Raw genomic sequence first — 18420 nt, 5'->3', positions numbered from 1 at the left:
AAAAAAAAAACACTAATTTGAAAGGAAACCTTCATTCCTAATGTTCACTGCAGCTTATTTACAATAGCCATAATATGGAAACAACCCAAGTGCCCCCAAACAGATGTATAGATAGAGAAGATGTGGTATATATACACAATAGAATACAATTCAGTGATACAAAAAGATAAAGTCATGCCATTTGCTGCAAAATGGACAGAGCTGGAAAGACTTATGATAAGCGAAAAAAAGCCAGAAGGAGAAGTTTAAGAACCAAATGGTATCACTTATATTGGCATATAGAGAAACCAAACACAGGGTCAAAAGGCAAATTGACACTTGAAAGCTCACCGCAGATCTGAGACATCCAGAGGGGGAGGGGTTAGAATGGGCTGGGGTTTGGGGAGAGCACAATGGACTATGGTGGAGAGCTATGAGTGTTTTAGTGTTGGAAGAGCCAGGGTAACTACACCTGAAGGGAAAAATCCTATGCTGTCAAAATATTGTACAGTGACACTTACATATATTCTTTTTAAGATTAGTAATTTAGGAGGAAGAAACCCCAACTCCTTTTCCAATGTTAAGCCTCGTCACCCCACAATTCAGAAGATTCAGAATGCAGGCCTCAGATTGTGCTAGGCATAAGAGGGTGGAGGGTCAATTAACAGAAAAAAATTCAGTTTTGTAAGTGCTCATATAAGACTAGGCTGTGAATGGAGATAATACAATGCAGAAGCCTCACATTTGGGACCTTTATACTTCAAATTTAAACCAGGTCAACTTTTTTTTTTAAAGATTTATTTATTTATTCATACAGAACTGGGTTACAGCCAGAGATGCAGAGGGTGAAAGGCTTCACCAGAGACAGAGCGGGGAGCAGAACAGGCAGATCTACGAAGCACACTGCTGAGGGGAGCAGCGGGTCGGCCAGGAGAGGTCTGCCTCGCCATGTGGATCTCCTCCAGGACAGGTGGGGATGGAACTCATGCGGAAGTGACTTAAGTTTCTTAGGGCTGTGCTTTAACCCGCTGCATCACCAGGGAGGGCCAGGTCAACTTTCTTAAGATCGGATAAGCAGGTATTTTCTTTCTTCCTTTCTACTTCCTCCATAGTAAACCAACTTAATAAAAATAGGGCCTGTTCCACACACACTCTGTCATCTGCTTTTTTTGTTTTTTCCCAGCTACAGTGCTGCTGGACCAGCATTTTTTATTCTTAGGTTAATGAGGAGTCCTTAGTCTCCACTCACCCTAAAATCTTAATCATAAGAACATGCTATAGCATAGAATGAAGCATAGTAATACATTAAAATAGATATTAGGTCAGCTAATAACAAAGTGAAATTCTGACTGTTGTTATGATTTGTTGCTTAACTGCGTAGAAATTCTGCAGGGTAAAGGGGTAATACACTTGGCAGTATCAAGGAATTTTAGGATTCCTGCCTATTTATATTCCAAAAGAAATGAAAAACTTTTACTTCTAGTGGAAACTGAATTGAGCTTTACTGCAAATACCCAGGATTCATTAGTTGTTCCTTGGAAAAGTTTAGGACAAAAGAATGGAATATTTTTGCATTAATACTGTACAGTACTGCAATTTTTTAAAAAGATTTATTTATTTATACAGAACTGGGGTACAGGCCAGAGATGCGGAGGGTGAGAGGATTCACCAGAGACAGTGTGGGGAGCAGAACAGGCAGATGGATGAAGTACACTGCTGAGGTGAGCAGCGGGCAGGTCAGGAGAGGTCTGCCACGCCATGTGGTCACCTCCTGGGCAGGCGGGAATCGAACTCATGCGGAAGTGGCTTAAGCTTCTTAGTGCTGTGCTTTAACCCACTGCACCACCAGGGAGGGCCCACAGTACTGCAATTTTAAAAAGTTAGGCCCTCCCTGGTGGCGCAGCGGGTTGAAGCACAGCACTGGAAGGCTATAGCCACTTCCGCATGAGTTCGATTCCCGCCTGCCCCGGAGGTGACCACATGGCGAGGCAGACCTCTCCTGACCCACCCTCTGTGCCCCTCAGTAGTGTACTTCGACCATCTGCCTGTTCTGCTCCTCACTCTGTCTCTGGTGAATCCTCTCACCCTCCACATCTCTGGCCTGTACCCCCAGTTCTGTATGAATAAATAAATACATCTTTAAAAAAAGTTAAATGATTTTTTCATGCTTCTCATTAAAAACATACCAAATAAATCCTCCTTGAAGCAGTAAGGTTAATGTCTGCTACTCAATTGCTTCCACATATTTAATTTTGTATGGGATGGGTACTTTTAGTTTCTGTTAGTCTCCCATCACTTAACAATGTTGTATTTTAAAAAGGTGACCCAAAATAAGAGTAAAAAGACAGAAATTTAGAGAATGAGAAAAAATACTGCAAAAAAGAAAAGGTATTGTAATTGTTGTGTATAAACAGAAATGAATCATGTAAAGAATTTAAGGATAAGAAAGATAATAAATTATGTATAGTGCTGTTCACTGAGAGTCATTAAAGTCATTAAAAGACTTTATTTATTATGTTTTATACATTTTTTCCTGATATACTAGTGACAGAGAATTATCATTAGGAACTTAATGAGAAAAGTAACCATCTGTCTAAGTGTTAGTACAGTGTCCATTAAATATACTATTTATTATACAACTGTGGCATCATTTATAGTAGTTAAAATGTTAATACTGTTACAGCAATAAAAAATAACTTAAAAAAAAAGAAAAACATCTCTAAAATTTAATGATGATTCTAAGATCCTGTGAAATTCTTAACTATATACTGACTCTCACAGGATCAAAATTAGAATGGATATGGTGCTAACTATATTTTTATCAGAACTTCTTTTTCTAAGAAATAAGCAATAAATGGTGTCTGTGGCAACTTAAAATCTATAGCTGACAGAAGTTGGAAAGAAAAACATAGAGCCCAAATTAAAAAAAAAGTTTCTCATATTGAGAAAATAGAGACGAACAAAACAGTAACCAAAAGAAATAAAATTAATGAAACAGAAATAGAGAATACAGTCCAAAAGATCAATGAAACCAATAGCTACTTCTTTCAAAAAAATAAAAATAGGCAAACCACTAGGTAGGCTCACTAGTGATCATGGTAAAAGAAAATTTCAACTTTATCTATAGTATTTCATTTAAAAAGGGCTTGAAAGAAATGGGATGAAATACTAACTTGTATAAATTCTTTGAGAAGTGAACATATGTGTGTTTTATATATTCTTTACATTTTCTGTATTTAAAAAGCTCCAATATAACTTCTCATAAAACTACAAAAATCATATAATATTGAAAAGATTTGATACTAAACTTAATTTTTTTAAATGCCTTTTCAAACAATAAGATGGTTGAGTCACTGGAAGGTCACTTAGTCATTGCTGCTCAAGATCCTAAAACAAATTCATATATACTCTATCCATACACGCCATGACTTCACATGATTCAATTAACATTTACTCACACTTTCTATGCAGAAGATTTAATAGTCTATTCTGACCAAAGCCCTCTGGCACTTGATTTTTTTTTCTCTTAAAATTTTTCTCTTGATTTTACTGATAATTCTTTCTCAAGAAATGGTGGAATGAAATGTCTAAAATTTTCAAGCACCAATGTACATGCTTTTTTATCAATCTGGTTTTCTCCCTTGTTTCAAGTACCTTTATTGATGATATTTAATTCTTTGTTGACAGTGTTTTGGCTACAGAGGACATGACTTAGCTATCATTTCTGAGAAGTATTCTGACATTATAGGACAATCTCATTTAATTATCACAGTAAACCTAGGAAATAATTATTTTGTTAATGAGAAAACTGAAACACAAAGAGGTTAAATAAGTTGGCCAAGATGGTCACCCATTAAATATAGAAATCAGAAATTAAAATCCAGCTCTTAATGACTCTAAATGCTTAAAACTCTGTACTGCCTCCAAAGTGAAAATTTTAGTAATTTCAAAATCCCTTTCTTCGATCCTAATTTTACCAACTTTAGTAAAGTGGTACGAAATCTGAAGATGTTATTGTTTCTTTGATCCTGCTATGGTTATTAGTGAAAGAGGGTAAACTGAAAGATAGTTTTGTATTTGTCTATTAGATTGATAGAGATGCAGTGCTAGATGATTCTAGTGCTAGAGCAGTGGCTCTTAACTGAAAGTGACTTTATCCTACAGTGGATACCTGGCAGCCTCTGAATACATTTTTGGTTTTCCAAATTTTTAGGGTGGCTAATGTCATCTAGAGGGTAAAGACAGGGACACTGTTTAAATATCCCACAATGTGCTTGATAGCCTCACACCCCACAAATGAACAGCCTATATGCCCATAGAGATTACTAAGAAACTAAGAATTGCAGGCCACCCGATAGCTGACTTCGGAAAAATGATGTTAAAAGATAGAGGACTCGAGGCCCCTCCCTGGTGGCACAATGGGTTAAAGCACAGCGCGATGAAGCTATCCAAAGCCACTGCAGCATGAGTTCAATCCCCAGGGAGGGAGGTGACCCACATGGCATGGCAGACCTCTCTTGACCTGCCCACTGCTCCCCTCAGCAGTGTATTTCAGTGGATCTTCCTGTTCTGCTTCCCACTCTGTCTCTGGTGAATCCTCTCACCCCCTGCATCTCTGGCCTGTACCCCAGTTCTTGTATGCATAAATAAAAAAATCTTAAAAAAAAAAAGGTAGAAGACTCAAAATGGGGTGGAAAGAAGAGTGGTAAGAAAGCAACAGTAAATAAAAGCAGTATCTGAAAGTAAGTGAGTGGGTTTTACCCTCAGTAAAATGTAATACAGAGTATAGGATAGTAGTCTTTTAAGAAAACGACTGTTTTTTTTTGTTGTTGTTGTTGTTACCTTACCTTTCGATAAAAGTCTCTTAGTTTTGCTTTTTCTTCACTCAAGAGTTTTCTTCAAATAGCTTCTGAATGGTGAAAGAATAAAAATAAGGATTTGTTAACAATGAGTTTCTCTGTGAGCACTTACACCTACATTGAAGAATTTCTGGGTCACATAACTCTCAAAACTAATTTAAAATCAGCACAAGTGGAAAAGAATCCTTAAAAAAACAGAAAATTCTTTATTCTTTATCACCCTATCACCCTTTTTAAATCAATCAATTTGGTAACAGAATATAGTTTAATTTGACTATTAAACTTTTAAGTTTTAAAAGGTATGCAAAATGCAATTTTAAAGTCTTGAGTGAAAATCAAAGGTTTCTAGAGAAATGCTAATCCTGATAAACACATTATAATCACGAAATATCACCAATAATTATTGAAATAGCATTGAAATCTTAGGAATTATAACTTACAGAAATGGTAAATACATATAGTTTTCTTAACAGTTCAAGACTATTTTTTACCTATTTACTTGAATCTTAGATTCAGCTTTGAAGCTGTCTTCTTGTGTTCATCTCTTGCTTTCTTATTATGAAATTGAATGATTTTTTGAGGTCACCCATGATAAACATGCAAATCCATTACGCTTGTCTTTAAACTTCTGTTCTCCACCTCACCTTTGATTTGCCTCTGCTAACAGACCTTACCTCTTCTGTAGCTCTAATTTCTTTCATCTGTCACTTGAAAAGTACTAGGCTAGTGAATTTTGCTAATTAAATTAAAAAAAAAAACTTCAGAAAAATGAAAGCAGTAAAGTATTCTTTGCCTGCCTAAGAAATGAGTTGTTCCATTACAAGCAGGAAAGACTGTGAGCTTCATTTGGTATAGGAGCTTTTAGAAAACGGAATCTAATTACTACAGAAACCAGAAAGACAGCAGACCAGTTGAAATAATTCTTCATTTCACTATTACATTACTAAATGGGCACCTGAACTATAGAAAGCAAGCAGCAGAAATTATCTTATTATTGATTCACCCTTGTCAAAATCTGCTATATATGTTCCAAAATACTGGATTAGGAATCAAGGAGACCTTAGTTGAACAGGCTCCATTTCCTCACAACTTGATTAGGCAAATCATATAATCTCTCTCAGCTTTGTATTATTTGTCCTTTACTTAACTGTTAAAAAGAAGTTAATAATACTGGCTCAGATTGCCTCAGAAGATTTAAGTATCAAATAAAGATATGTATATGAAGCATTTTGTAAACTATGATATTTCACCCAAATTGAGCTATTTAATATAACTTTATATTAGAATGTTCACTCCCATTACACAAATATAGGCAAAATTCACTGCAATCTTATTCTGTTAGGATCTATATCAGAGTCATTTATATTTTTATCAAGGATGCCACATTTTGAGAAGTATTATGCAATACTACATCATTCTCAGTCTGGTGTATTCCCTTTCTATGTCAGTGGAAGTTTAACTGTCACATACTGTTTAATTTTCTAGTCATAAAATAATTCCCTAAAATATAACAAAAATTTGTTTTGTTATCACAAAACCAATATCAAACTTTAAAAATCAATTTAGATTTCAATTTAAAATGTTTTATTAATATTTTTAACTTTAAAAAGCAAATTGTGGGGCCCCTCCCTTGTGGCGCAACGGGTTAGAGTGCAGCCCTACAAGCTAGCTGCAGCCGCTTTGGCGGGAGTTTGATCACGCCCCAGACACGATCCACGTGGCGAGGCAGACCTCTTCCGACCTACTCGCTACTCCCCTCAGCAGTGTACTTTGTTGATCTGCCTACTCTGCTCCCTATTCTGTCTCTGGTAGGTTCTCTCGCCACCCCTGCACCTCTGGCCTGTACCCCAGTTCTGTATTCATAAATAAATAAATCTTAAAAAATCCCTAAAAAAAATAAGCAAGATACTTAAAAAAAAAGGAATTTTTTTTCTGTAATAAACTGAATTGAAAATATTTACACAACTAAGAATGATTAAACATGAAAATAACTTCTTTTCTGGGAAATTATCATACTTAGCACTTATATCAAATTTTAACATTGAATAGCTGCTGAGGTTAAGATACTGTACGAGTCCTTTACATCTCAGTTATCCCACTAAAAATTCAGATTTTGAAAATCATAATTTTTAAGTCTCCACTGATGAAATTTACCATATTTGAGTTTATCAACATTTGACTAACGTTGCTTCAGTTAAATGAACCTTCAAATTTAGAGTTAATTAAATTCCAAAAGGACAACTTGGGAAATTCTGTCACCTTTACCGTTTTATCCCTGCTCTAAGGGTGAAAGAATTAAGTAAATGCCTATGTAGATAAAATAGTGTTGGAAGTATTACTATACTCGTAAGGTAGAAGAATCAAATCAAGGTCAACTATAACACTAAACAATTTTATAGTGCAGTGAAATGAGTGAGTTATGATTCAAATAGTAATTATGATTTGCAAAAACAAATAAAAAAGATGTGTGACATCATTTTCACAAAGTTCACAAACATGACACATGAATACTGCTTAAGAATGCAAATACTATCAAAAAACTATGAAGAAAAATGGAAATTATATATTTATGGACAGTGATGGTCTCTGAAAAGGAAAGAAAAGGAATGTGATTACAAAAAGTGTAAGCAAGGGAATTTAAAGGGCATAGTAATTTTCTTCAATTGTATGTTAGGTCACAGGTATTTGTTGTATTGCTTTTGTTTATTCTGTACACATATTTTACAAATATTTGACTACATTTTATATGTAGTCAAATATTTACTAAAACAGTAAATATTTAATATCTTTCCTTTATATATGTTCTCTGTAATATGATTTTAACTATTTCAACTTCTTGCTTGCAACAGCTGCACTTGTAATTGAATTTTCACACACTTCAAATAGTGCAACTACTGTGCCTAAGATAAAAAAAAATTCTAAATCTGAAGGGTGAACCTATACCCTAAATCATAGGGTGTTGTAAACATTACTTTAAAAGAAAAAAGAAGAAATGAAAGAAAACTAAAAAAGAAATTCTAACCTTAAGAAATAATATAACCAAGAAAAATAAGACAATAATTTTTTGGAGTCAAATTCGTTCACAACTTAAAAATAAGTATGTGTTAACCCTTTAGGTTTTTAGTAAAGCAAGGATATATATTTCCTTTTTAATTAAGAAGGATATCAACAAATTTCCAAACTGAAAAAAATGTCTTCAGATCTTAATTTTACTAAAAACTTCATCCTAAGGATCCCGCTTTTAAAAAGTTCAACGATGTACAAAAACACTTTTGTTAAAAATGGCTTATTCCACTCCAAGGTGTAAGTTCATATAACTAAAAAAAAAGTCTGTACATAACAGTAAATGCTTAAGCTTTAGTAGATCGTCCTGATCCATAAGTAGATTTATTGAAAGATTGTGTGTTAACACATTCAGAATCGAGGGAAGAATTTTTTAAATAATATTTTTTACCTTTATGTCAAAAAATTCTCAAACTGTGAAATACAATTGTTTAGCTAGCATGCAAATTAATGAAGTAATGATGCAGTCAAGTTCTGTTTCTATTAAAATCAATATTCGATCATTAATATGTATATGCGATATACATATATCATACATACATATAGTGGGGTCAAAAAATAAAAATAATCTTTATACGGTTTCATCTGTGGAAGTAGTTTCTACATAATACTTTTCCAGAACTTTTTATTCAAAAAGGCATGTTTTTCCAGCATCAAGGTAAGAGTTTGAAGCCTACCAATCATCATTAACACAAACGAGGAAAACAGTTTTCAGAACCATTTCAGTTCAATAGGAGACAACCCTAACGATAAAATGTCTAGCCAGATACTCATTATTTCCCCTACATATTGAAATTATACGGACAAGAACATTATAAAGCTAATCTGATAAAATTTCTCAGAAAATAATTATGCCAGCTAATTTTTGCCTTCCTCCTTGGGAATTTCCAAGAGGGGCGAACTGTAATGTGGCGTCACCGACACCACACATCCCACTCCTTCACATTTATCCATAAAACGGCGTCTAATCAATCACCTTTGATTACTTCAGTGAGTCACGTAGAAAATGCCATTATTTAGTATTTTAAGTAAGACCCCATCCCATTAGACTTTAGAGATTTTGAAGTAATTTTCACATTTCACAAACGTATTGTAAATACCTCAGTCATTCGAATTCGTATTTTCGGCGACTTTACCTCTTAAATCGAGGCAGTTCTGGCGGCCGCTTCGAACCTAAAAGTTTAAGGATCATGATCATATTGAAAACTTCAACTGAACTTCAAAACTCACAACTACCAGGCCCATTAATACCTTATTTCACAATATTTTATATTTATACACACACACACACGTTCGTATGTACATATAATATCGCAGATATCCACACACACGTGCGTATATATGTATATCTACACACATATTTGTACAAATATACGCACACACACACATTCTACAGTACTTAAAAATCCCTATACCTTTTTCCTTCCTTTAAAGTCTCAGAACTGAGGTGAGGGGCGAAGTGGAGTATGAAATCTGAGGTACGAGGTGAGGCGGGACGATTTCGAGGAGTACAAAACACCGAGCAAGCAGCTTAGCGTGATGTGAAGAAAACCGTTGGGCGCCGCGTAGTAGCGTGCACGCGAAGGACTCGAGAGGGCGGGGCGTAACCTTTTGCCTCCGAATCCCGCAACGCCACCAAGCGACAGTGGCCGGCACTAACCACTTCACCACACAGCCATGTTGGCGCTGTCCCAGCCCCGCCCCCACGTGGAGTCGCGGGCTCCACCCCCAGCCGGCGGTGCGCGGGAACCGGAAGTGGGGTTGAAAACCCGCGAGCTTGGAGGCGGGCCGCAGTTTTGGTTGGCAGCTTGTGCCCGCTGCATCCCTTTGAGCCTGTGCCACTGCCGCGACTGCCGCTTCCCGAGTAAAGTCGTGGGATATTTTCGAATATGGAGAGTATCCTTTCGCGTCTTAAAAGCTGATGCTAGCGTTTAGGAAATAGGGACGGGCTGGGGTCCTTGGGAAGCGCTTTTTAGGTCTTTGGAGAGGCAAGGGCCCTGATGCCCGCTGCAGGAGCTGGCAGCTGCTTTTGTTTTGCTATTTTTCTGGTAGTCGCCGCCAGCCTAGAGCTTTTAGTAAGAGGAGTAGCTGGTCTGGTTTGGGGAGATTCTTAAGCGTGAACCCTCCTTTTTGAGGACTACAGTTACCTGCCTTCAGTGATTTTTCTCCACTTGTTTAAAATCGAGGGGGGGATGGTTGCAGAAACCCAGCCTGAAAGATTTTGAGAGAGGTTTGGAGCGTAGTTACACGTTTTGAATGCAGAACGAGGTCAAGTAGCTTTTGTTTCACTGTACGTCTTTTTTTCTGGACAGAAGCGACTGGTAATGATATAAAGTGCTTATTACCAGCCTTCCAAACTAAATTGAGCGCTTGCTTGTTCATCTGATGTGGCACAGGAGGATCATAGCGTTCCCTGAAGCTGTACAAATTTACATTACACCTGTATTCCCACTGCCGAAATTAAGTAGGGGTTTAGCACCAAGCTGCGTGAAGCCTTGAATTGGAGAAGGATAAAATTGTTGGCACAACTGAAATCTCATCTTGGGAATTCCATGTTGCTGTACTTCCTCCATTTCTCTGAGTTGAGAATAGATTAACTGGGATCTTCCCACAGAATGAAACTCGGCAAAAGGACAAGATGAGGATAGTAGTCATTCTTTGATTGCTCATGTTAAATATTATCTGTTGCCTCCTTTAGTTTGTAAGTCCGAAACAGGGAAAGACGTAGATAGGTGAGACAGTTAACTTATATTAGCTATACTAAGAATGACTGATAATATGCTGTGTGCTAAATTAACCAAAATAATACGTGAACAAAATGTAAATAAAATAAAAGGTGTAGATATATGCCACTTCAACGAACGGAGTATGTTACTGAAAGACCCAGTTACCGCTATAGTTTAAGGGATATAATTTATGGAAGTATAGTTGTATTATATAGTACTTTTAAAAGCAACGTTATAAAGGAAAAAGCAACTGGACTGTGCATCAGAAGAACATTTTCTAATGCCATTTCCTTCTCTTAGCAGTGTTAAGGCAAATCTTATCTTACTCATGAAACATTTACTCTTCTGTAAACTGACTTTCCAGCCTTAGTTACTGTTGTGAAATTAAAATGAAATTGAAATGCTTCTTAAATTGTTAGGTTTTTAACATGCTGTTAAGAAATTGAGTATTGCTATCTCCCAGAACTTTTGGAATTAAGGAATTATTTTTGTTAAGCTCACCCTAATGATTTTCAATAACAAGGCAGTTCCGTTCTTTCACTTGAAAGTATGCCTCACTATAATTAGGGTTAATGATACTGTTAGCAGTAGTTTAATACCTAACAAAAAAATATTAACTACCCTTTAGTCTGTCAGGGCAATTGAGGTTTGACTTCATTCATAGCATCTGGCAGTAATTACTTCACTAAATTCCTTTCTGAAGAATCCAGACCTTTTCCTTGAAGTATAGAAAAAGAAAATGGCATATGGACTCAAACCTCTCTTCCATAAATGAATAACTTTAACTGAGACTTGATTAACATTTGCCACTATGTAAAAGGCAGAGAATTTTATGGTATGTAAGATTTTTATATGAGATACATAATTTAATCTTATATGTAAAGCTTAAGTATATCAGACTGCTAACATAGGTAAATTGGTATGGTAATTTTAACTTCCCAGTTTGGACAGTTAAGCCCACTAAATTAATCATAATGGGTTAGATTAAATCTTGCTTCAAAAAAACTTGGTGAAATGAGCAAATTTGTTATATCATGTTCATGTGTTTTACATGTGTAGAATTAATAGCCTGTATACAATATAGTGTGAGGAATAGTGTTTGGTAGTTAACTAAACTGAAACAATAGAAGAGAAATAATTAAGAGTTGCTTCCCTATTCGATGCTTCTTCCTCCCTCAGCCCCTTTTCTTTTCTACTCCTAGTGTTCCCTTGTTTTTGTTGTTGGACTTAGCTCAAACATGCTTCATTCCAGGAAGCTTTCCATGTCACCTTCCTAATATCATCCTCAACAAATCGAGAAATACAAGAGCACCAGATCCTACTCTATGCTGCTTTCCCCATTTTTTTCTCTTCACTTTGACCTGTTTTTTCACTGTTGTAATTGTATGTTTAAGGATAGGGCTCTTGTTTTTCTTCTGTAATTCCCATTTCTTTGCATAGCTCTGGGTCCATAGTGGACACAGAATGGACAAATAACTTTGCATTAAGAGCCACTTAGTAGCATGTATTGATGCTGAGTGTTGATACTGAAAATAATAAAACTTATTCTCAACTTCAAGCAACTTTTGATATAACTGAGTCAGGACACACATAGGTGAGCATAAATAGCAATACAAGGTAATAAATACTGAGATGAATGCCAGAACAGTAATTCTTTTTTAAAATTTTATTATTATTTATTTTTTAATTCATTTTTTTATATCATTGTTCTCCCTTAGGTGCAGTGCCTGCAGTTTTTCCACCACCACAACCAGCCACCCATATGTCCATGTGCTCTTCCCTTCCCTTTTTACCCCTCTCCCTCCCCCTCCCTTTCTCTTTGTCTCAAATCAGTGGTCAGCTTACAAGTTTCATCATCTACCTGACCCTTTGTTCTGTTTTCCTATATTCCACCTATAAGTGAAACCATCCAATGTCTGTCTTCATATTTTCTCCTTCTGACTTATTTCGCTGAACATAATCCCTTCCAGTTCCATCCATGTTGCTGTGAGTGGCATGGGTTTATCTTTCTTGATTGCTGAAGAGTATTACATTGTGTATATATGCCACATCTTCTTGATCCATTCATCTATTTTGGGGCATTTAGTTTCTTCCATATCTTAGCTATTGTAAGTAGGAGTGCAGGTTTCCTTTCAAGTTAGTGTTTCTGTGTCCTTCGGGTAGATTCCTAGGAGTGGAATTACTGGGTCATACGTTAGATCCATTTTTAGTGTTTGGAGGGTCCTCCACAAAAGGCAAAGGGTCCATATGGCTAGACCAGTTTGCATCCCACTAGCAGTGTAAAAGGGTTTTTTTTTTTTTCTCCGCATCCTCACCGGTATTTGTTTCCAATTTTTTCCTTAATATGTGCCATTCTCACTGATGTGAGGTGGTATCTCATTGTGGTTTTGATTTGCATTTCACTGATTATTAGTGATGTTGGGCATTTTTTCATATGCCTGTTGGCCATTCACAGTTCTTCTTTGGAGAAGCGTCTTTTCAGCTCGGTTGCTCATTTTTTGACTGGTTTGATTGCTTTGTATTTATTGAATGTGTAAGCTCTTTGTGGGTCTTTGATATCAGTCCCTTATTGGTTGTATGGTGTGCAAATATTTTACCCTGTTCTGTTATATGTCTCTTTTATTTTGATTACTGTCTCTTTTGCTGTAAAACTTTGCTGTTCACTGTAGTCCTAGCTGTTTGTTCTCCTTGCTTCTTGAGATGAGTCTCAGAGATGTTTCTGAGATGTATGTTATGGAATGTTTTTTTGCCTATGTTTTCTTCTATATATTTTATGGCTTCAGGTGTTACTTTCAAGTCTTTTACCCATTTTGAATTGGCTTTGTGTGTGGTGTGAGATAGTAGCCTTAATTTTATTTTTTGATTGTGGCAGTCCTGTTTTCCCAGCACCATTTATTGGATGGGAAGTTACTACTGGAACATTTTTATTTCCTCCTCTGCCTCTTTTTTTTTTCCCCAATCTTCTATGTGCACAGAGGATATGATTAACTTTACATTGTATAATGTTCAGTCACTATTCTTGTTAACCAAAAATCAAACATGATTTTGTATGCTAAACATACAGGGGTTAGTAGAAAGACAGTAGAGAGAGGAAGATGATTACATTAGGCAGAGAAATTATATGTAAAGATAGTCATGTAACTGGTGAAGGCAAATAACCCAAAGCAAGAGGTACTGGGTTACCCAGCACCTAACTTGGTGTCTTTGTGTATCATTCTAAACATGTTAACAGATCTTTCTAAGCTTTCAGTATAGCAAATTGAAATATTTCAGCCATCGTCTTCAGTGGGCAATGAAAAACAAATGTCTTAATAGCAACTAGTTGCCAAAGTGATTTAGTGATTTGTCAGGGAAGGAGCTTACTCTGCCAGTATTTCCCAAGTAGGAAAATACTCCAGGTATTGATATTCAACAAAAGTATTGGAAATATATAATACTGCACAGTATATCAGCTTTGGCTCAACCTCAATGTAATAGTTGAATTGATACTATTATTTCCCACATCAGCAATTGACTACCCTGTTTAGTGTAGTTTACACAGTAAAGCTATATGAACAGCAGACAATTTAAGAATCTCACACCTTAGTTGTAGGAAGTACCCAAGAGTTAAAGGTTTTAAGCAAAATTTTCCTCATTGAAGAAAACACTGTTGTTACAAGTTGCCTGGGATACAGAGAGACAAATGAATATATTTGACAGTGGTGGTAGTTTTAAGGTGTATAACCATCTTCTGTGGATTCATTTTCTTATATTTAAAATTGCAGTCAAAATGTTGGTAATCTAGTGTTTGCCATATTCTAATGTAAGGTTTAGATGAGGGGATTCATCTCCTTAGTTCATTTCTCAATGTATAGAACCATTTAGGATAGGAACTGGTAAAAATTTATAGGTCCTTACTGTGTACCTTGCAACTCGATCATTAATATTTCTTAAATTGAAAAGAAATTGGCTTCAGAGTGTGTGTGTGTGAGCATGCACATACACACATGTGTGGGCATTTGTGTATCTTCTGATTTTATGAAACTGAATTCTTAGTCTGAATTTATTAAAATACTTTTAATAATGGATCTGTAATCACCAGAACTGCTAATTATTATGTTTTAATCAATATCTCCTACTTTATTTTGCTTATTATCACTTTTGGTTTTATGAAGTGCTTTTCATATGAAAATACTCATTAATGCAACTAAAATAAATTACATTAAAAGACTATTGGGGTTATCTTAGTTTATAAGTACTCAAGTGTATAAAGTTACAGACAGCTCACTAAATTCCACATTCTTTCAAAGAGAAATGGTGAGTAGACACACATCATAGCCCAAGATGGACATGGCCTATCCCTTTACTACAGGTCTCCAGACACCTTAGGAAAGAGCAGCCAACCAAGCTTTTAGCTACCAGTACCTACCTCAGGAGCAGAGATATACCCAAGTCCAAGCCATGGAAGGCTTCGCCCTTCATTAGGCATCTTCAGTAACCTGGTAAGCACCCTCACCTCAGACTAAGCCACCAGTGCATCAGGAACAAAAACACACCCAGTCCAGGCTGCCCAGAGGCTTACTTTTCACCACTGGTCCCAAGCCACAACAGGTCTCAGTAACTAGTGCCTTGGGATCAGATTTGCACCTGGGTAAGGGCCATACAAGACCTCAGTCTTTACCACTAGCCCCAGACACTCTGGTAGTGAAGCCTCCCTAGCTCTCAGCCACCACTGCCTCAGGAATAGATACACATGCTGTCCAGGCTGACAGAAATGGAACACCAAAAATACAAGACTCAAAAAGACTCCCAAGCTGTCTGAATAAAATGAAAACTGTAGCAAAACACATTGTAGTAAAACTTCCAGAGTCTAAGACAGAAAAATCAATGACAGTGATGAGCGGAGAGCAGATACTCTGTAAAGGAACATCACTTAGGCTAACATTGCACTTCCCTGTCAAAACACTAAGAGAATGAAAGTGACATAAATACTCCAAGATTAAAAAAGCCAACCAAGAATACTTTATCCTGCACAGCTCTCCTTCTATAAAAGAGAAATAAAATAAGAACCTTCTCAGATAAAGAAAATCTTAGCAAGTTTGCATCCACTAAACCCCTGCTCAAAGAAATAGTAAAAGGAGCTTTACAATTTAAACAAATACTGTAATGAACACAAAGACTGAAGAAGGAATTAAACGAAACCACAAAAGGGCAATAACAGAAATATATATATCAGTAGTTGTTCTTAAACATCAATGATGTGAATAAACTCACCAATAAAATACAATAAAAGATTCAGAAACAGAATCTAACCATCTGCTGCCTCAAGGAAATATACCTAAATTCCAAGGGTAAACATAGCCTGAAAGTAAAGGGATAAAAAATAATCCTGCAAGCAAACAATGGTACTAAAAGAAGGCAGAAACAGCCAAATTTATATCTGATAAAATACATTTCAAACTTAAAAAAATAACAAGAGATGGGGGTGAATACTATATTATGATCATTGGAATAGTACAAAATGGTCACAACAGTCATCAATATATATTCACCAAACAAAGGCGCACCAAAATATATCAGAAAACCATCAAATCTGAAAACAGACATTGGAGAAAATACATGTGTGGTTGGAGACCTCACCACTCCACTGTAATTAATGGATAGATCAATGAAACAGAAAATAAACAAGGACACAATTTCCCTAAACAAAAAACTAGTCTGCATGGGGTTTTTGTTTGTTTTTATTCAACTTTTTGTTTTATTATATCATTGTTCGTTTTTGTACAGTTTTTGATTTCTCCTCTTGGGTGTAGTCCTTATAAATCCCCCACTACCACATCGCCTGTGAACTGTTATAGTCCCTTGTGCCCTTCCCTTACCCGTTTCACCCCTTCCGCTCCCTCTTCAACCCCTGTTGTATGCCTCATGTCTATAATTTGCCTGCAAGTTTTTTCTGTTTTTTGACACTTCGTTCAGCTTCCCTATATTCCTCCCATGAATGAAGCCATCTTCATTTCCTTTTCCTTCTGACTTACTTCACTGAGCATAATCCCTTCCAGCTCCATCCATGTTGCTGTGAGGGGCATCGGTTTTATCTTTTGATTGCTGAGTAGTATTCCATTGTGTATATATACCAACTCTTCTCGATCCAATCATCTGTTTTTGATCATTTAGGTTGTTTCTATATCTATTGTAAATATGCAGCAATGAAGACAGGAGTGCAGGTTACTTTCAGATTAGTGTTTTTGTGTCCTTTGGGTAGATTCCTAGGAGTAGAATTAATGAGTCATATGTTAGATCCATTTTTAGTGTTGTGAGGGTCCTCCACACAGCTTACCATATGGCTAGACCAGTTTGCATTCCCTCTAGCAGTGTAAAAGGGTTCTTTTTCTTCACATCGTGACCAGTATTTGTTGTTTCCAGTTTTTTTTTTTTTTAATATGGTCCATTTTCACTGTAGTAAGGTGGTATTTCACTTTGGTTTTGATTTGCATTTCCATGATTATAAGTGATGTTGAACTCATTTTTTTTATATGCCTGTTGACCATTTATATTTCCTCTTTGGGGAAGTATCTCTTTAGTTTTTCTGCCAACTTTTTGACTGGGTTGTTTACTTTTTGTTGAATTGTGTAAGCTTTTTGTATATCTTTTCCATTTGTCTCTTATTAGACTACAAGGGTTTAAAAGATGTTTATAGGGCAATACATCACCCAAGGCTGAATAAAAATATTTCTCAAGTGTGCATGCTTCTTTATCTAGGATTTACCAAATACTAGCTCACAAGAGAATCACCAACACATTTATGAAGATTGAAATCATATCAAGTATCTTTTCTGATCATAAATCAGCTACAAAAAAGGACACAAGGAAATACTGTAATATATGGAAATAGAACAATACAACTGAACAATTCAGTCAATGTGAAAATAAAAGGAGAAATAAAAAATAACTTGAGACAAATTAGAAGGAGGCCACAACCTTTCAGAACATAAGGTACAAAACAGAAGCAGTTCTAAGAGGGAAGTAGATAGCAATACATACCTGTATCAATAAACTTGAAAGAGCCCAATTAAACAAACTTCTCTCTAACAAGAAAAAGAAAAAGAAGAAAAAAAAAAAAAACATCTAGCCCATCTAGTAGAAAAAAGGAATTGAAAAAGCACAGTTTAAATAAAAAGCAAAATGAAAGTCCAAAAGTTTAATGAAACCAAAAGACAGTTCTTTGATCAAATAAAAGACAATCTTCTAGGTAGTATAACTAAGAAAGAGGGAGAAACCTCATAAGTAAGTTTAAAAATAAAAAAGAAGTGACAGCAGACACTGCCGAAATTCAGAGGATAGTAAGAGATGACTACAGACCTTTACGAACAGTTCAGCAACCTAGATTAGATGATCAAATTCATAGAATTATACAATCATCCAGTACTGAGTAAGGAAGAAATAGAAACCCAAACAAATGAATCACAAGCAGGCACACTGAAATAGTAATCAAAACCCTCCCCCCAAAACAAAAATCTGGAACCAGATGGCTTCATGAGTGAATTCTACCAAAACTTCAAAGATGAACTAGCATCTATGCTGTTCAGACTCTTTAAAAATATAGAGAAGTAATCCTTCCATGCACATTTAAAGTGACCAACATTACACTAATAACAACACCAATGACAACACAAAGAAAACTACAGACTCCCAAATGAATAATTTCAAAAATCCTCAATATCTTAGCCGGCTGATTCCACAATGCATTAAAAAGATCATGTACTGTAAGCAATTGAGATTAATGTTTAATTGTAGTTTAGTCTCATATATATATA

At 35.9% G+C, this 18420-nt stretch overlaps 1 protein-coding gene across 2 annotated transcripts in view; it reads left to right on the top strand.

Moving 5' to 3' along the window:
• The first annotated feature begins 9700 nt into the window (after positions 1-9700).
• Positions 9701-18420, top strand: part of LOC101634091 (charged multivesicular body protein 1b-2) — a 37457-nt gene continuing 28737 nt past the window's right edge. For both annotated transcript variants that reach the window (XM_012727104.1, XM_012727103.1), the window contains exon 1: positions 9701-9797. In XM_012727104.1, coding sequence (XP_012582558.1) covers positions 9791-9797 — 7 coding nt within the window. In that variant the 5' untranslated portion in view covers positions 9701-9790. The remainder of the gene's footprint in view (positions 9798-18420) is intronic.

Source organism: Condylura cristata, unplaced genomic scaffold, assembly GCF_000260355.1.
Source record: "Condylura cristata isolate star-nosed mole 26May11 unplaced genomic scaffold, ConCri1.0 scaffold00019, whole genome shotgun sequence".
NCBI classification, from domain to species: Eukaryota; Metazoa; Chordata; class Mammalia; order Eulipotyphla; family Talpidae; genus Condylura; species Condylura cristata.
This window is presented reverse-complemented; position numbering and strand designations above follow the sequence as displayed.